Raw genomic sequence first — 21,081 nt, forward strand, 5'->3', positions numbered from 1 at the left:
ATACAACTGTCCTATTGTGCATGAATAGGAAGTGGCATCATCCTTACAATAAATTGTACGGTAATTAGCTATTTCCCCTCATTTCCTTTCTGAACTCCAATAACACTCAGCTATATCATCTGTCTTGTTTATTTGCAGAAGTAAGATCAAACCATCTGTACTGCCACTGTTCTAAATTGGATGGACTATAATTTTCAGATCTGTAAAGCAAAGGCTAAAAGTTCAACCCTTGGAATTGTTCACCGAGGGTCAGATTGTATTGAATTTAGGTGCCTTAAGAGATTGCATGCATAAAGATAACTGAACCACCACGATCACCAACACCTCTATGGGGGAGAGAGAGAAAATTATCATAACCCAGTAATTTAGGGCTTGCTAACAAAATCAAGCCTTCTCATCTCCCAGTCAGACAGAAAGGAAAGCTTTGGCCACCTGCTCCTTTTGCATCCTTACCACAGGCGCTCTCAGGTCAGTGGCGTCTGAACTTCAGCTATAATGACATCTCCCAAATAGGGATCATCTATTATTTACATAATTATTTCTCCCAAGAAGCTGCAGTTGCCAAGAATGCATAATTAACCGACATCTTTTCCTACAGTTTCAGCTCATTCCCCTTTAGTTAATGCTTTTTATCAGACTGGCTAATTTAGTTATTAGACCAATTCTCCTTTTCCAACTATGCATAGCTAGTAAATTAACCAGAAGACAATATCTTAACAGGTTTAAATCTGAAAAAGAGTAAAATAAAATATGGAGATGGCAAGGGACCGCCCTCTGCTGCCCTGGACCCAGCTACACCCACCTAGTTGGCTGCGATGACCAGGCCATGCCCACCCTATGCCCACCCTGGCCCACCAAGAGCAAACAAAATCCCAACATGGCCCACGACGGGATTGAGTTTGATACCCCTCGTCTAACTGTTTCTCACCCTTCTGAGGAATATTTTAAATGGATCCATTTAATTTAATTTCAATTTTGCTTTTAAAATGTAGATTAGATTTAAATTCTGTTTTCAGTAATGCTTCTGTTTTAAATGAATTATAAGAAAAGTGAGCCCAAATATGTCAAATAAGTATATAAATGAAACACATGAACTGCTTTTCTTTTACACCCAAGTTTGTCATCCAGCTGGTATTTCTGGACAGGAAATATACTGCTTAAATGCTTTTTTTATTTTGGACTCAAAGGAATTTAGAATAGAAGGAACAATTACGAAGAAATATTTGATTTACTGAGGATGCAGGCTGGCTTTTACTACCTCCAAGAGTCACTGATCCATCTCTTAGCTGCACTTTATGTGTCATACAAGCACCAGCATTTCTGCACCAAGAGTTCTTGGAAACCTACAAATCAGGCAAGATTGAATGCCTAATTATGACCAAAATGAATAATAATCTCAATCTACATGTTAAAAATAAGAGACAGGTGACTGAATTTTCTTCCAGACTGGAAAGATTAATTGAGGAGAAGAACTAGGCAAACCTTTCTCATGCATATTTTATTTTGTTATGTTTAATAATGAAAAAAAAATCATTTCAAATTTGCATCTGCAGGGACCTAGACTGGTAACATATTTTATCAACTAAGCATGGGTTTGTCAAATACTCAGGAATGAGGAAAGCATTATCCCTTGGCAAGTATTTTACTACATAGTTGCACAGTTGCATATGTGAAGCAAAGTCATGTGTCGATACTTCTGGGTACCACCACATTTGAAGGTTACAGTCCCCTAATTTCTAGATCAAAAGTAGTTTCGTCAGGAAAGAAGAGACAAACTCACCATGATGTGAGTGGATAGTGCCATTCAGTTGGGATAACTGCATTGAACTATGTTTTCCTTGATGATCAAATATTAAATTCAGATTTTTCTCACTATATTTGCTAACAGAACAAAATTAGATTGAAAACAGATGTTTTCTTACAATATTCAGCAGTACAAAATCCACCTACCATCTCCATAAACCCCACTCTAGTTAAATAAAATTAATTAAAAACAGAATTTAATTAGATATATCAAGTTTTAATTGCAAGCTCATTAATTGCAGCAAAAAAACCTAAGCAAATGGAGACGAGGATCTAATAAAGAAAAAAAGCAACAGCTTGACAGTAGTGCTACATTTAAAAACAAGAATGTGTCTTGCACATAACTAGCAACTGGCTTGCCTTTAGTATGGTTTAAATCAGGGGTGTCAAACTCAATTTCATTGAAGACCACATCAGGGTTGTGTTTGACCTTGGTGGCGGGTAGGCGTGGCCAGCTCGATGTCACTCATGTCGGAGGCACCTGTGGTGGCCAAGTGCGAAGGCAGGACTTTCCTGAGATCCTTCACTTTCATTATACTTTCCTTCCTTCCTTCCTTCCTTCCTTCCTTCCTTCCTTCCTTCCTTCCTTCCTTCCTTTTCCTTCCCTCTTCATTCTCATTTCTTCTTCTTTCCCCTCTTTCCTTATTTTTCCTTCCTTGCTCTCTTTCCCATCTTTCCTTTTTTTTATTATTTCCTCTTTCCCTTTCTCCGTTCCTGCCCCTTCTTGCATACTCAAATGCAAAAGGGGAAAAATTTCTCCTTTTGTTTTGTTGTTAGTTTGTTTTGCTAGCCTCTTGCCAGCAAAAAAGGAGCTGGGGGGGGCGTGTGCCTCCCTAGGCCCCATGTTTGGCCGTGATAGCCTCCTGCAGCCCTCTGCCAGTGTGTTCCCCCGAGCTCTATTTTCACTGGCAGAGGCACTGTGGGCCGGTCCCTGTTTCCAGAGAGGCCCTGTGGGCCAGTTGGGGCCCATAGGCCTTGAGTTTGACTCAACTGGTTTAAATCATGGGAGAGAAAACATTTAAAAGTAGGCATTCTCTCACTTTACCAGCCCACTAGAAAAATGCTGGTGGGCAAATACTTGATTGTATTCCCTTTATTCCATCCTATTCCTCACCTGAAAAAATCATAGTACCAAAGAAATAATTCTGAAAGGTTTGCTGACTGCTCCAAATCACAGTTGTAATCTTGGGTTTACAATTATAATGGAGCCTGCCCATTGCAGTCATAAGTCGTGACAGTCATAAAGTAGGTCAGCCATGTGACTGGCCCGATTTTGAGATCATTTTTGTGCAGGCATTAAGTGGCTACTATAGTTGTTAAGCAAATGCCATAGTTGTTAAGGGAAGAAATTATTTGCTATGAGCTGGTTTTGTAGAAAACAGAAAAATACTGGTTTTTGGTGACTGTAGGATACTGCAAATGGCTGTAAATGAGAGCTAGCTGACCTGACCTGAGGTCACATGAAAATGGGGGGGGGGACAGTCAGAACTTCGGGAGCAGGTTGTAAGTAACCCTAAGTTTTGAACAGTTGCTAAGTAATTGGTTGTATGTCGAAATTATCTGTATTTCACAAGCTTTTAACAATTTTTTATCTAACAAAACATAACATAAAAAATAAGCAAAAAATAAGCCTCATTAGAGTTTTATCATAGTTTTTTAATTAAAAAAAGTATATACAGGTGAAGCTATGCAACTTTTGTTGTATATTAGATGACCAAAGTGATGTAATGTCAGGAAGGACCCAACTTCAACTCCACCCCCAGCAATGGAAGCTCAAGGATTTGGGCCATTTATCATTCTTTTAGTATGAGATATTTAGATTACAAGTCAATTTGACTGTTCATTGTTGATGTATTAGAAAAGCAGTTGTTTTATTGGAAAATAAATATATATTCTATATCTAAATGATAAGATGATTCTATTCTTCAAGAAAGATTTTTGTTTGCAAGATAAATATTTGCATATAAAATTCAAGGAATTTTACATATCTTTGTAAACGGTTTTGAAAACCTAAAAGATCGTTTGACTACTCTGAATTGTCTATCATTTCCTTCTTTAGTATTTATCTTTAGACATATTCAGCAGAAAAGTAAAGATATACACTTAGCTCTGTCATTTAAATTGTGGAAGAAAATTGCTTTTTTTTCTTTATCTTCATATTTGAAGATTGAATTGAAGCATCTTCTCTGAAAGCTTTGCTTATAGGAAACAGTGCCTATACAATGTATAGTTAATAGAAAGGCACAGTTGGCAATGGAACCAACAGACCATAAGCTACCATACAGGAATGTATTCGTGTAACAATTATATAGTAAACAGTCACCCATTTTCATCAGAATATGAACCAAATAGAGTTATTTCTATTCTGCAATTTGAACAATTTTAGGTATCGTGGAAAACCTTGTTGTCCATATCATTTCTGTAACATGTCTGCCAGAAGTAGAAACTGTCTACACATTCTGTAAACTCAAACCCACGAGCTGTATTTTCACCTCTGTTTCATCTTCACATTAACATATTCTCTGCATTAGGACGATTTCCAATTGACACTGAAGGCACCAAACTCTGAGGTTAGCAATAGGTATAACGTGCTCAATTGCAAGACAGATGCTGACGGGCTACAAAATACAAGGCCAAGTTGAAATACCCACTTGTGCAGTAACTGTGCACAAAAGATCTGTCACCTTTCTTCAGAGAAAGCAATTTCAGATGAAATTGTTATATGCTGTGCCAAGAGTGTGGAAATTATTTTCTACCACAGTTCAATACATTTTGCACAGCTCTGACTGATAGCAAGGCACAATGTTGACACCAATAATGTGTCTTTAAAAGTGAGCTGAGCAGATGTTGTTGTTACTCTTATTATACCAATAACAATGTGAAATCACAGCTGCCAGTTCTTTAGGTGGTATTGGCCTTCATACATATCAAGTCCTTCAAAAGAACCTATTATGATGTAATGTATTGGACTATTGTAGAATAGAATAGAATAGAATAGAATAGAATAGAATAGAATAGAATAGAATAGAATAGAATAGAATAGAATAGAATAGAATAGAATAGAATAGAATTTTTTATTGGCCAAGTGTGATTGGACACACAAGGAATTTGTCTTTGTGCATATGCTCTCAGTGTACATAAAAGAAAAGATACGTTCATCAAGAATCATAAGGTACAACACTTAATGATAGCCATAGGCTACAAATAAGCGATCAGGAAACAATAGCAATATAAATCGTAAGGATACAAGCAACAAAGTTACAGTCACAGTCATAAGTGGAAGGAGATCGGTGTTGGGAACCAGAGGTGGGTTTCAGCAGGTTCTGACCAGTTCTGGAGTACCAGTAGTGGAAATTTTGAGTAGTTCGGAGAACCGGTAGTAAAAATTCTGACTGGCCCCGCCCCCATCTATTCTCTGCCTCCCAATTCCCAGTTGATCGGGAGGAAATGGGGATTTTGCAGTAACCTTCCCCTGCAGTGGGGTGGGAGTGGAGATTTTACAGTATCCTTCCCCTGCCACACCCACATAATCAGTAATAAAAAAGTTTGAAACCCACCACTGATGGGAACAATGAGAAGATTAATAGTAGTGCAGACTTAGTAAATAGTTTGACAGTGTTGAGGGAATTATTTGTTTAGCAGAGTGATGGCCTTCGGGAAAAAACTGTTCTTGTGTCTAGTTGTTCTGGTGTGCAGTACTCTATAGCGTCGTTTTGAGGGTAGGAGTTGAAACAATTTATGTCCAGGATGTGAGGGGTCTGTATGCCTAGATCCAAGCATTGTTGCCTTTTGCGATTGACTAACAGAAATTTTGTCAGTGCATAGATTTTCTAAGTGCTGCCCAAGAGTTTTTGGTATGGGACCTAATGTACTGATAGCCAGTGGGATTACCAAGGTCAGTTTATGCCATAATGTTTTAATTTTGATTTTTAGATCTTGATATCTTGTTACGTTCTCTAATTATTTTTCTCTATTTTACTATCCCCTGGTTTTGCCACACCAATTATCCATGCTTTTTTCTGTTCAACCCCACATCAGAGGAGGGCTTCAGCAGGTTCTCACCAGTTCTGGAGAACCGGTAGAGGAAATTTTGAGTAGTTCAGAGAACCGGTAGTAAAAAATTCTGACTGGCCCTGCCCCTATCTATTCTCTGCCTCCCAAGTCCCAGCTGATCAGGAGGAAATGGGGATTTTGCAGTAACCTTCCCCTGGATTGGGGAGTATATAGAGATTTTACAGTATCCTTCCCCTGAAGTGGGGTGGGAATGGAGATTTTACAGTATCCTTCCCCTGCCATGCCCAAGCCATACCCACCAAGCCATGCCACTCCCACCAAGCCACTCCCACAGAATTGGTAGTAAAAAAATTTGAAACCCACCACTGCCCCACATAGTATATTATGAGCCAAGACTTCATCAAGTGTATTTGGAAATCCCACAATATTTTAACTTGCTCATTTTCAGCTACCTTTTCAACGATATGTTCCCACCAATTTTTCATTACTGGCAAATATTTTTATGGATTGTTCCAGTGAATCATTTTGGTGACTGTGTTATGTTGTTGTTTATACATTTTTCGTGCAATCTTCTTGCACAAGCTGACTATATCATCTACTGTTATTTGCACAATCAGCACTTTGAAACATTTGATCATTTTTCAATTTTGGCCTAATTGAATTAGTTTAAATAGACTGCTCTTGAAAGACAAATTCAAGGCTTTATTTTCTCTTTTTAATATTACAGTTGTAAGTTATTGTTAGGTTGTATTTTTATCTACTTAACCCTCTATCTCTTCTAGAAATTGACCATGTAATATTTTTCCTTGCCAAAATCTCCTTTAATAGTTGTTCAGTGAAATCTGAATTTGGAAAATTCTTTTCTACAATTCAAACATTTACCTGAATGGCCTCACTTTGTTGCTTCTAATTTGTAATAGCAAGCCATAATGGCATGATTCTCACACACAACATACCTTTGTCTTATCTGTGTTTGTGCTTCTAGTAATCCTAGAGGGTTAGGGGCTGGCTGCCCAGCCAGGCTCCTGAGTCTCATTTCTCACTTGTTGCCAAATGCTCAGGACTCAGGACTAACATTTGACATAGTCCTTGTTGACCTAGGCAACAAATTATCTGATATGTGATTCTTTTTCTGTATTCCACTATAGTAAATGGGTTAATAGCAGGGGTGAAATCTAAAAATTTTCCCTACCGGTTCTGTGGGCGTGGCTTAATTGGTGGGCGTGGCTTGGTGCTCAGATGACTGGGTGGGCGTGGCCAATAATACATAATAACAATAATAAACAAAGTATAAAAAAACAATTTGTTGTTATTAGTTGCGAAGTCGTGTCCGACCCATCGCGACCCCATGGACAACATTCCTCCAGGCCTTCCTGTCCTCTACCATCCTCTGGAGTCCATTTAAACTCATGCCTACTGCTTCAGTGACTCCATCGAGCCACCTTGTTCTCTGTTGTCCCGTTCTTCTTTTGCCCTCAATCGTTCCCAGCATTAGGCTCTTCTCCAGTGAGTCCTTCCTTCTCATTAGGTGGCCAAAGTATTTCAGTTTCATCTTCAGGATCTGGCCTTCTAAAGAGCAGTCAGAGTTGATCTCCTCTGGAACTGACTTGTTTGTTCGCCTTGCAGTCCAAGGGACTCGCAGGAGTCTTCTCCAGCACCAGAGTTCAAAGGCCTCAATTCTTTGGCGCTCAGCCAAAAACAATAAGAGGTACCAAAAACCAACTTTCACACTTTACACACACACAACACAACACAACTGACTCACATGCAATGCAAAAGCAGCTGCACTTCACACTTCACACAGTCACAAAAAGCTCAAAAACCAACTTTCACACTTTACACACACACACACACAAAATACCACATACAGCTTTCTGAGATTTTGTGTGTTTGTGTAGTTAGAGTGAAACACTACAGAAGCACACCAAATCTCAGAAAGCTGCACAAATATTTTATTTTATTATTTTATTTTATTTTATTTTATTGTGGACTTCAATTCCCAGAGTTCCCAGACAACATTAATCACTCAGTGGTGAAATAGATTAGCTAAGTTTAGATTAGTTCAGTCTGGTGCTAAAAGCGAAATTGGGGCTTTCCGGCTGTGAGAAAAGCCATGAGGTCAATCAGTAATCAGGTTAAGTGTCTTAGACTCTTTTAAAAGGAGTTTTTCTACATGTTTTCTACATAAAACATATTTTTTAAGGTTCTGCTGATAAAGAACTCAGGTGAGATCCCCAGAGTAGCCTTTAATTATTTTTTTTTAAAGTTTAGAGGCTGCAGATCTCAGCTGAGGGGCGGGATCCTCAAAGGTTTTTTTGTACTTTTAAAGGCAGGTTTCGAATGAAGCAAAACCTTCTTTTAAAAGTAAAAAAAAACACCCTCTGCTGATGGTGCGGCTCAGCAGAGGCAGGGGGGCGGGGCCAGGGATTTTTGCTACCGGTCCTCCAAACCAGCAGCTGCCATCGCTACCAGATCGTGGGAGCCGGTCCGATCTGGGAGCATTTCACCTCTGGTTAATAGGTTACAATCAGGTTATTAATAGGTTAATAGCTTACAATCAGCCAGCTGTTTAGGATGGATTTGGCATTTTTATCCATCTATTAAGTCCTTCCCAAGGACCCAAGATAGGCAAATATGGTTGCTTGATGGTATTAAAGATATTGTTGCAGAATCTAAGCTATTCCAAGTAAAACTGCCTTTTGCAATTGAGTAATGATGATGTGGTCTCTGTCTATGGTCAAGTAATCATATAAATGTTTTGGGATTGCATCCAAGGCACCTCTTATTACTGGTATTATCTTTGCTTTCTTTTGCCACAGTCATTCTAATTCTACTTGCAGGTCTCTACATGTTGTGTCTTTTTTCCCCTCCAGTTCCGTCTTTTCTATTCTGCTGTCTCCAGGTACTGCAATGTCCACTATCCAGACTTTTTTGTCTTTCTTATTGACAACTGTTAAGTATGGGCTTTTATGTGGTAGATGCTTTTTCTGTTGATGGGAAATGGCTTCCTGTTTTAATTGTAACCCTAAACGACTAGAAAAAAGCAATCTCTAATAACTTAAATCAATAGTGACAGAGAAACCTGGCATCTTATCCCAATTTCCTTGTATGCGTGTTATTATTATTAAATTATGGTTGGTCACACAGTCAGCCAGATGTTTAGACTGGAATTGGCATTTTTACCCACCTATTAAGTTCTTTCCAAGGACCTGGGAGGGCAGATGTTGTTTGATGGTGTTAAATTATTATTATTGTATTAAAGTCTACAGTATATGTCATTATCATATTTGTTTTCTCCCCATTTCCTAGACAATATTTTAAACTGAAAAGCAAAATATTCTAAGGCATCATAATAAATAAAATATTTGACTTACTTCAGTTTTCAATATTTAGATATATATATATAAACAAATATAAAATCTGCATTAACAAGCTAAGGTGCTTTTATCAAGCATTAAGGGTAAAATGCCTTGATCAAAAATTACTATGTAAACCAAATATTGGGTTCAAACATTGGACCAAATTATAAATCAAGAAAATTATATTATGATTTGGTATAATAATAAAATCTCTACAATTACAGTTTCTAAACAACAAGTTCTGCAAGGAAAGTTATTTTTCCTCCTAATTTCCTGTCAAATTTGGCCTGTCATAATTCTTTTTCTTCCAAATTAGGTGTATTTAAGAAATAGAACAAGGGAATATACAGCTATCTTCTCACCACTTCTTACCAAGGTCCATGCTCTTGGAGGCTTTCAGGTTAATTGATTCCGTCTGTTTGGACAGGGTCAAAGATCTGAAGTTGATGGGCTGATTTGGCAAAAAAGTCTCTGAATCTGTTGCTATGCTGTTGAAAAGAAAGAAATCATACCAAGTATGTGGGGTGAGGATCAGATGTAGTAATTAAACTCTATACAACATAATGCATTTTCTCTCCTTAGCTATTATAAGTCATTCAAGGTATTTTGCATGAGTTATTGCCTACAATAAATCTAAATTTACTTTGGGTAACTATCATCCAACCCAAAGGTATTGGTTTTTACCTTTTCAGCCCACTTTATCATTATTTCAGTACTAATAAGGCATATTAAAGTTTAACAAAGTACATTAATTTAAGTATTAAAAGTGTGCTATCATCTAAATACATTTATCATCAGGTTCTTAATTTGTTTCCAATTAGATAAATCTGCTAGATGCTCTATAATATGCCCATGCTTATGATTAAAAATGTGAATATGCTGTTAAGAAGCAAAATGCTTTGTAGGGAAATCAAGACCAAACTTAATTATATCTCCTTTCAATTGAAAAGATCAAAGGCATAGTCCAATGTCATGTAAACATGAGTCTTTTCACAAAATCCCTCTGTATTTAGCTCTGCTTCCAAACTTTGCCAAAAAAAAAGGTACTTCAAAACTATCTCAGCAGATTTGGAGGGCTAATGAAAAATTGTGATGGGGAAGGATGTCTGAACTCTTTTGATTCTGCTAATTTCCATCACTGCGACTATTAGATTCCAGCCCCTTATTTGATTCATGATTGTCTTACACCTAAGTCTAAAATTAAATTTAAAATAATACAGTATTCTGAAAATTGCATATTTCCAAAAATTTGCATACCAAAATTTAACTGAAATTTGTGAATTATATGAATTACATGGACACACATTCTGTCTCAAAGAAACAACACAATTCTCTTCTGAGGGAAGAAGAAAACTATATAAAAACTGGAGATTTTGAAATACCTTTCTAGTCAGAAAGGCAGACATGCGATAGGGAGAACTCTGGTGAGGACTTGTACATGTATATAGGCTTCCCAGACCTTCCACCTTATCTGTGATTTGATTCAATCAGGTTTGCAAAGTAACCAGTTTTTTAACCAGTTTCCAATTCTATTCAGAATGTTGATAAAGAATCTCCCATCAGAGTGGAAAATAAGATGGGAAAGGGGAAATTGCTCTAAAAAGGGACAGTTCCATTTAATGAAATTGCAAATCCCATATGAACATAAAAACACCTTCCCCCATTCCAGTACTCAATAAAATATAAAACTGCAAAATGTCCCCAAATGAAAATGTTTATAAGAAGAAATAATTACTAGAAGTAAAACCATTAATACAGTAAGCCATTGATTCAATAGATACATTTGCTGGGTTTAAACTTTGAAGATTTAAAATTTTGACAGGCCTCAGTTTCTTCCTACTCAATGAGTTCAGTGAGTATAAGTAAGAGAAACAAATCATAACAGATTTGGAAGATGAAGAAGGCTAAATATCAGAGCATATGTTATGGTGCAAATGAACTGTAAAGCAAAACCAGTTTTCACATAATATGAAAGAGATTCATTGCTATCACTAGACATGAAATAGTAAACATTTTCTGACCTATGATTATAATCTGTAAATAGCTTCTCACTAGGATGTGGAGGCAAAGGGGGTGGGACTTCATTTTCAGCTGTGCCGCTTTCAAACTCTGAAATTTAAAGGGAAAAAGAATAAACAATGGTAGAAGCAAATATTTGTCTCCTGGCCAAAGAACTGAACTGGCATGCTGCATCTCTCTTGAAGTAGCAGCAAATTTATACAAATCTCCAAACTAGCTAAACTAGAATTAAAAATACACCAAGCAAAAAATATTTCCCCCTTAGGATTTTCAACAGACCTGATTCCTGTTTGCTCATTTATAATTAAAGATAAACATATTGAAATTTGCCTTATGATGAAAAATGAAAGTCCTATGTTGATTTTAGTAATTTCAGTGGATTTCCCATATCTAAGCTTGAGCTAAGACTTAAATAAAACACTCAATGGGTGCATAGATGCTCTATCAACTATGCTGCCATATAGTTAAGCTGTGATTCGGTTCTATTTTGTTATCCACAAATTGTTACAAAACAAACAAATAGTACATATCAACTGATAATGAAAGCATACTCAGCAATGTTAACATTTTTAATCTGAATCTGAGCATATAAAGTATGTGCAAAATTACTCTCTCATGTTGTTACTGTCTGAAACATAGTACATGATATGAATATTCCTTCAAGGTATGAAAAAAAATATTTCCCCCTTAGGATTTTCAACAGACCTGATTCCTGTTTGCTCATTTATAATTAAAGATAAACATATTGAAATTTGCCTTATGATGAAAAATGAAAGTCCTATGTTGATTTTAGTAATTTCAGTGGATTTCCCATATCTAAGCTTGAGCTAAGACTTAAATAAAACACTCAATGGGTGCATAGATGCTCTATCAACTATGCTGCCATATAGTTAAGCTGTGATTCGGTTCTATTTTGTTATCCACAAATTGTTACAAAACAAACAAATAGTACATATCAACTGATAATGAAAGCATACTCAGCAATGTTAACATTTTTAATCTGAATCTGAGCATATAAAGTATGTGCAAAATTACTCTCTCATGTTGTTACTGTCTGAAACATAGTACATGATATGAATATTCCTTCCAAGGTATGAAAAAAAAAACATTTCCAAGTTAAGAGAAGAAAATAATAATAATATAATAATATTTATAATATTTTAATTTGTATACCGCCCTTCTCCCGAAGGACTCAGGGCGGTGAACAGGCAGATAAAATATACATACATACAATAATTAAAAACATCCCTTAAAAAACTAATTTAAATGCCCAAAATATTAAAAAACGTACTTCCCCATAAAATCACAGAATTTTAAAAACCCATCCAATAAAAATAAGAATCAGGCTAGTCCAGCCATACGGAATAAATAAGTTTTAAGTTCGCGGCAAAAGGTCCTAAGGTCAGGTAATTGTCGAAGTCCGAGGGGAAGTTCGTTCCACAGGGTGGAGCCCCACAGAGAAGGCCCTCCCCTGGGGCCGCCAGTCGACACTGTTTGGCTGACGGCACCCTGAGGAGTCCCTCTCTGTGGGAGCGTGCGGACGATGGGAGATAGAAGCCGGCAGTAGGCGGTCCCGTAGATAGCCGGTCCTAAGCCATGGGCGCTTTAAAGGTGGTAACCAATACCTTGAAGCGCACCGAAAACAACAGGTAGCCAGTGCAGTCTGCGCAGGATAGGTGTTATATGGGAGCTCGAGGCGCTCCCTCAATAACCCGCGCAGCCGCGTTCTGAACTAGCTGAAGTCTCCGGGTGCTCTTCAAGGGGAGCCCCATGTAGAGAGCATTGCAGTAGTCCAGGCGAGAGGTAACGAGAGCATGAGTGACTGTGCATAAGGCATCCCGGTCCAGGAAGGGACGCAACTGGCGGATCAGGCGAACCTGGTAAAATGCTCTCCTGGAGACGGTTGCCAAATGGTCTTCAAAGGACAACCGACCATCCAGGAGCACGCCCAAGTTGCGTACCTTCTCCATCGGGGCCAATGATTCACCCCCGACAGACAGCCGCATCTGCAGCTGACTGTACCGAGGTGCCGGCATCCACAGCCACTCCGTCTTGGAGGGATTAAGTTTGAGCCTGTTCCTCCCCATCCAGACCCGTCAGGCGTCCAGACACCGGGACAGCACTTCAACAGCTTCACTGGGGTGGCCCGGGGTGGAAAAGTACAGCTGGGTATCATCAGCGTACAGTTGATATCTCACCCCAAAGCCACTGATGATCTCACCCAGCGGCTTCATATAGATGTTGAACAGGAGGGGTGAGAGAATCGACCCCTGCGGCACCCACACATGAGGCACCTTGGAGTCGATCTCTGCCCCCCCGTCAACACCGTCTGCGTCCGATCAGAGAGGTAGGAGGAGAACCACCGATAAGCGGTGCCTCCACTCCCACCCCCTCCAACCGGCGCAGCAGGATACCATGGTCGATGGTATCAAAAGCCGCTGAGAGATCTAATAGGACCAGGGCAGAGGAATAACCCCTATCCCTGGCCCTCCAGAGATCATCCACCAGTGCGACCAAAGCTGTCTCCGTACTGTATCCGGGCGGAAGCGGACTGGAGCAGGTCTAGATAGACAGCTTCATCCAGGTACTGGGGTAGCTGACATGCCACCACACTCTCAACAACCTTCGCCGTGAAGCGCAGATTGGAGACTGGCCGGTAGTTCCCTAAAACAGCTGGGTCCAGGGAAGGCTTCTTGAGGAGGGGTCTCACCACTGCCTCTTTCAAGGCCGCGGGAAAGACCCCCTCCCGCAAAGAAGCATTTGTAATCCCCTGGAGCCAGCCTCGCGTCACCTCCTGAGTAGCCAGTACTAACCAGGAGGGACACGGATCCAGTAAACATGTGGTGGCGTTCAGCCTACCCAGCAACCTGTCCATGTCCTCGGGAGTCACAGGATCAAAGTCATCCCAAACCACCTCAACAAGACGGGCCTCAGAACCCTCGCCTGGATCTACCCAATTTTGATCCAATCCGTCCCGAAGCTGAACAATTTTGTCGTATAGATAACCGTTAAACTCCTCGGCACGCCCTTGTAGGGGGTCCTCCCGCCCCTCCTGTTGAAGGAGAGAGCGGGTCACCCGAAACAGGGCAGCCGGGCGGTTATCTGCCGATGCAATGAGGGAGGAAGCGTGGGCAACCGCAGCCCTCATTGCCACTAGGTAGGTCCTACTATGGGACCTAACTAGTGTCCGTCAGCCTCAGAGCGGCTGGATCTCCAGGCACTCTCTAGGCGTCTTCTCCGGCGCTTCATCTCCCTCAGCTCCTCGGGGAACCAAGGAGCTGGTTGAGACCGGCCGGGTCAGAGGCGCAAAGGCACGACACGGTCCAAAGCTCCAGCCGCGGCCCGTTCCCAGGCCGCAACTAGCTCTTCAGTCGAGTCGTGGGCCAGGTGCTCGGGGAGCGGCCCAAGCTCCGTCAGGAACCTCTCCGGGTCCATCAGGCGCCTGGGGCGGAACCAGCGCATTGGTTCCGTCTCCCTGCGGTGGTGGGTAGCGGTCAGAAAGTCTAGACGAAGGAGAAAATGATCTGACCATGACAAAGGTTCAACAACTAAATCATTTAAAACCAGATCATTAGACCACTGGCCAGAGATAAAAATCAGATCTAGGGTACCTCCCCCGACGTGGGTAGGGCCGTCAATTAACTGAATCAGGTCCATGGCCGTCATGGAAGCCATGAACTCCTGAGCTGCCGAAGATGCTACGCCGGCTGATGGCAAATTGAAATCCCCCATGACCAACAGTCTGGGGGTTTCAACTGCCAGCCCGGCCAGCAACTCCAACAGCTCAGGCAGGGCTGTAGTCACGCAGCAAGGAGCCAGGTACGTGATCAACAAGCCCACCTGAGTTCTACGACCCCACTTCACGAAGAGGGATTCACACCCAGCTATCTGAGGCACAGTGGTTTCCCTCGGCTCGAGACTCTCCTTAATAATAACCGCCACCCCTCCACCCCTACCCTGGGCCCTCGGCTGATGGAATGCTCGGAAGCCTGGTGGGCACATCTCCACTAGGGGGACCCCCCCCTCGGTGCCCAACCAGGTCTCCGTAATGCCCATAACGTCCGCGGTCCCTTCCTGAATAAGATCTGCAATCAGGGGGGCTTTATTAACCGCGGACCTGGCATTACATAACATCAGCCGGAGGCCCAGGTCCCGATTACTCTGGCCACTCGGGTCACGGGAAATTTCTGGGGGGCCGGAGCACGCAATCGCTCGTAAACAGCGAGGGCGAGCCCCCGAGACCTGATGTGGCGCGGCCTTCCGTCATATCTCCCTCTCTCACTTACCGTAGTAATACCTCGACCCAGACAAACTGGAACGACACCCGTCGCCATAACCCGAGGACCTATTAAGTTACCGCCGCGAACACATGGTGGACCTAGCCCCCTCCCTGACGGGTTTTCCCCCCCACCCATCCACCCCCCCGCATTAAAATTCCCATTAAAATTCCCATTAAAACTCCCCTTAAAAAAACGATTAAAACAATTAATTAAAAATCCCCTAAGTCTCCTATTTTTGGCATGCCACCTCTCGGGGTTCCAAAACCCGTCCTCAAGATGGGCCCTCGATAGTGTAGGGGGCCAAACCCGCGAGAGAGGGGAATCTCGCAGGGCAAGAAGGTCGGCCGCTGTAAAAGTCCGCATACTAAGAGTCCGGCAAACAAGCCCATCCTGGACCAGTCAAGATGATAATTGATAATTCCGGCAATTCCGGGTAGGCACAGTTGAGGAATAGTTCTTGGGCGGTAGATGAATAACACCGCCATAATTCAGTCGTTTCACCAACCCCTCATTCTACAGTCGAGGGTGGTTAAGGAAGGAAGGGGGAAGCTGTTACACTGTTAGGCCAGGGACATCCACCAGGCAAGGCCGCTCAGCCGCTAAGCCATGTCTCTCCCAAAATCCGAGGGGGGGGGAGCAGGATCTTAAAAAGGTCCCCCCCCCAGCAGGCGGTCCATAGACGTCCTTTAGGTGGTAAAAAATAATAGAGAGGACGACCACTAGGCCCGAGGACATCCTCCAGATGGTACCAGCAAGGCGTCCATCGGGCCCACCTGCACTCTCCAAATAGGCCGCCCAGCCGGCCTGGCCGCTGGAATAGGCCGCTGGAATAGGCTGCTGGAATAGGCCCCTCGCCCGCCGGGGCCGCCGGGGCACCACCGGCTCCGACCCCAGGCCAGTTCGCGGGCCCAGCGGTCCACCGTCGGGCCAGCCCATCCCCGGACGGGCCAGGCCAGGCCAGGCCAGGCTGCCGCTACCGCCATTGCCGCCACTGAAGATCATACCGCTGGGAGGAAGAGAGCTCCAGGCTCCTCCCAAGGGATCGCCGAGCCGGCCGCCACCGCCATCGCCACCACTGGCGGGGAGAACCAGGCCAAGCCGCCATCCCGGCGATGGTCTATCGCTGGTGGGAGAGAGCTCGGGGCCCTCCCAAGGCCATGCGAAGCCGGTCGCCGCCACCGCCGCCGAAAAATCCGGAATCCCGAAGAGCCCGGCGCGGCAGCGGCGCTGGAGAAGGCCGGGCCATCGCCGTTGGGGCTTTCCCGAGGCCATGCGACGCCCGGCTGCCGCCACGCCGCGGCGAATCCAAAGAATCCCGGCGCGGCAGCGGCGCTGGAGAACGCCGGGCCATCGCCGTTGGGGGGAGAGCGCTCCGGGGCTCCTCCTGAAGCAGCCCGGAGCCGCCCAGCCCCACTCTACCCCTTCCCTGACGACGCACACTGCCCTCTACCCGGGCGGGGGGTCCAAGTTCCTAAAAAGACCCCCCCAAACCCGGTCAGGTCCGGAAAAGGCCCGTCGCCGCATCTCCCGTTCAGCGGCGCGGCGCCATCTTGGACATGCGTAAATAAAAAAGCATAATGAATTCGATATTGACCTTCTATCCCATTGAGAGCTGGGAACCTTATTAACTAATAGATGCTTTTAAGGGGGAAGTAGTTGAGGGTGGGGGAGTAGAGAAATCTGAATAAATTAATATCATCCACAAACTCTTATTATCTTCATCTTTATTTTTAAGAGACAAAATAAAGAAGTCTGACCTTCTGGAACAAATTATGAAAGAATGAGTAACTGAATATTTTATTATAGCCCAAAGCCAGTCATTTACAACAGCCTATGGACATTGAAATGTCCAGACAATAAACAGATAGCTATATAACTGAGTTTACCAGTTGTGCTGACAACCCTTACATGCAGCTGCACAAAATTTTACTACCTTCTAAGTTCCAGCAGACCATCTGTCTGCAAGTAAAAGGGTAAGCAGGAATTCATTAGTGCAATCTGGGAAGCGTGGTAACAGGGCTGCAATACGATTACTGGGTATATCCCTACAAAATTTGAGAATAACAGGACATACCCACTGCTTTGGAAGTTATGCGTTCAATAGCTGTTTTTTTTTTAATCTGCCTTTCTGCAGAGCAGACGCAAGGACAGTAAATCATTCTGCAGTGGTTAGGCTACATGCTTCCAGTGAAACTTAAGGAAACACAGACCCCATTCTAGTTGTGACAGGAAGGGTTCAAATTAATTTTAAAACAATAGTTTAAAAAAGTGTAGTTATAATAGCTGGAGGAGTGAACCCACTGTGGGATTAAGGGTAGCACAGTACATCAAGCTTTGAGGCAACTATGCTGCTTTCAACCACAGAAAAGCATGGTTCACCAGAAGTAAGGATTAAAAATTGGCCGAGACATTCAGGATGCTTAAACAAACATTCAGGCCAAATCTAAGAATCCTTCCCAACTCTGGTATCAGGAAGCAGCCTCTGCCCCAGCTAGTCAACTAGAGAAGAGGGGCATTATTCCCAGAGGTGATATTTCTCACTATTCTGGTCTTTACAAAATACAGAGTTTTGTTTCAACATTAATGGATCAAAAATGTGAAATAATTTGGCGTGCATTTATTATCACCTTTTCTGTGAATAATAAATGTTTTTTTATTTGAAACATTTATTACAATTTTTGTTAGAAATGAAGGAGGGATATTTTGGTGTGACACCATAATTTTAAAATATGAAGTTCTACAATTTATTTTTTTTTCTTGTGAAAAATAATAGTGGAAACAATAATAGAAAGAATGGTACAGAAAATAAGATAGATTGTTCAGGCAAATAGGATTCCCTGCATACATAAATAAATCTGAATCAATGACATCCGGGAACGTAACTTTAGTTCGATGAAACTGTAGCTGGAAAAAGCTGTACATATAAAATACAGAGTATAATCTGTAACTGTCTTAATTTGATAGATTAATCAACCATGACAGTTGATTAATCAGTGGGGAGCAATTTTAATTAGTACTGCCACACAATAAATGTCCACTTGTTTATTTTTTTAAAGCTATACTATATCAATTCTCATACATTAAACTGTAATAATGAAATAGAACATCCAAACTTCCAATTCTTATGGCACTCAAATCCAATTATACCAGGCACTAATAAATGAAAATAATCAGCATACTCAGGATAAACCAAGATTTGCAGATATGAAGAAAACAAGACAAATACATAAATAAAAACCTACACAAACTTTTAAAAGTAAAATGGATTTGAATGAACTCTTCCCCCAAGCACTATATACAGATAGTTCTTAACTTATAACTGTAATTGAGCCTGAAATTATGGTTGAAAGTTGTTGCGGTTGTTAAGCGAATCACCATGTGATCACAACCAACGTTACAACATTTTTTGTGACACCAGAAACCAGCAAAAAATGATGAAAACTGAAGCCATATGACAGCAGGATATTGTAAATGGCCATAAAGGTGAGCCAGTAGCCAAGTGCCCAAAATGTGATCACATGATTATGGGAAGGGAGGTGGACATTATCACTTTGAAATCAGGTCATAAATATCTTTTGGGGGGGTATCTGTCATAAGTCAAGGACCATCTCTAATAACTCAGTTGGACAGCATCTTCATTGAGTTGAGGGGAGGAGTGGGCATACTCCAGGTTGCTTCTCTCAAATATGGTCATCTAGTAGAACATAGGCAGCATGTCTTCCCAGTAGTGGACTTCTTGGCCCTGTGGAAATATTTTCTTTTCTGAAATCTGGCAGGCTCCTAACTCTTCTAAACTTTTGGAAGGCCTTAAAAAGGCTGGCTTTCCCCCTGGAAAGTTTTATGGTGTTGCTGGACTTTTAATCACAGTTATAAGATTAAAAAGTGTTCTTATCCCTGTTGCCTTGAGCTGCCCAGAACTGTGGCTCAAAAATGGGCTGCAGTTCATATGTCATCTTTGACTTGGGGACCAGAACTTGGGACCAGAACTTCTATCATTAAGTGAGACAGTTTTTGAATGACTTGTTCCTGATTATACAACTTTTTTCTGCCAAAGTTATTAAGAGAATCATTGAGCGGCTCACATGATGTTGTGTGATTTTACTTGTCAGAATCCAGCTATGAAGGTCACAAATGGTGATCATATGACCCTGGGATGCTGCAACTGTCGTTAATACATTTTTCTGACCCAACTCCCCAAACACGACAAACCCACTGAAGTTAACTCAAAGATTCCTTTATTAGGAGGGCCAGCAGCCCCAGCAAAAAGTTTCTCCCTCACTGCAGGCTAACAAGTTCATCCAGCCAGGAAATGAATAGTTGTCTGCCACACCTATTCATCTCCGGCCCCTCCCTTTTATCCCCAGAGCTAGGGTGGGGCTTCGCTAGTAGCGGTGGCTCTTCCTTTCCACTGCTGTCCTTTCCTCTGCCTTTTGAGCATCTGTGCATCAGGCGCTGGAGCCAGCTCTTCCTCCTCTTCCTCATCAGCCACTTCCAGACCTGGGGGCTGTTGACTCTCCATCTGATGGCTGATCGATGGCCCAAGCTCCCCCTCTCTGTCTTTCTCTCTCTGCCAGCTCCACTCCCTCTTCCCTCTCAGAGCTCTCAGGTTGCCTTGATGCTGACCTTGACTCCCATGCCTCTTCCTCATCTGATTCGGCTGCTGGAGGGGCTAGAAGCTAACAGGCTACAACATAGATGCTGGTTGCCAGGCACCTGAATTCCGACCATGTGATCATGGGCATGCTGTGATAGTCGTAAGTGCAAGGATTGTCATAAGTCACTTTTTTCAGCATCGTTATAACTTTGAATGATTGCTAAATGAAAGTTGAGAATCACTTTATGACTAATCTTAACCCCCAATCTCTAAAATATCATAAAGCTTTCCGACATGACACATCAAAACCAGGCTCACAGATTCCACCCAAATCAACAAAATAACTGAAAGTTGATAAGTACATGATAGGCAAGAAAACTGTTAAATAAATATATGTGTGTGTGTGTGTGTGTGTGTGTGTGTGTGTGTGTGTGTATAAGTCTTTGGTTATTCGGGTTTTCTCCCGCGTAAAATTGGAAGTGTCTTGGCGACGTTTCGACGAAGTCTCATCCGTCATCTTCAGGCTTCAGCTTCGTGCTTCTGGGAGCAAGAAGCGCGAAGTGCTCCCAGAAGCACGAAACTGAAGCCTGAAGATGACGAATGAGACTTGGTTGAAACGTCCCCAAGATACTTCCAATTTTACGCAGGAGAAAACCCGAATAACCAAAGACCTACATAAAAACACCCGCGAAAACCTCAGAAAATATATATATATATATGCCTAAATGGCACCAAATGAGAGCTGGGCAAATTGAACATTTGATGCAAATACTTTAATATACTGATATAAATAATGCCCCTCATAGCAATAGAATAATTAAACTGTTATTGCCAATTAGGGGAATTTTGAACAATATAATCCAAGGTGGGCTCTAAGCTTACCAGATGAGTATAATACTACCCTCAAATTAGTTTTGTAAATAAGTAAAGTAAGAATAACTCAAGACTGTTGAAAAATTGTATAGGGCCACTCTATCACTCTTGAGAAATTTGATACAGGATATCACTTTGA

At 42.0% G+C, this 21,081-nt stretch overlaps 1 protein-coding gene across 3 annotated transcripts in view; it reads right to left on the reverse strand.

Annotated features, from left to right (window-relative positions):
- Positions 1-21,081, reverse strand: part of PARD3B (par-3 family cell polarity regulator beta) — a 603,755-nt gene that overhangs the window by 311,902 nt on the left and 270,772 nt on the right. For all 3 annotated transcript variants that reach the window (XM_058186680.1, XM_058186671.1, XM_058186683.1), the window contains exons 14-15: positions 11,198-11,285; positions 9,549-9,664 (exon numbers count right to left, since the gene is read on the reverse strand). In XM_058186680.1, coding sequence (XP_058042663.1) covers positions 9,549-9,664; positions 11,198-11,285 — 204 coding nt within the window. The remainder of the gene's footprint in view (positions 1-9,548; positions 9,665-11,197; positions 11,286-21,081) is intronic.

The sequence above is a fragment of the Ahaetulla prasina genome, chromosome 1 (genome assembly GCF_028640845.1).
Source record: "Ahaetulla prasina isolate Xishuangbanna chromosome 1, ASM2864084v1, whole genome shotgun sequence".
Lineage (NCBI taxonomy): Eukaryota > Metazoa > Chordata > Lepidosauria > Squamata > Colubridae > Ahaetulla > Ahaetulla prasina.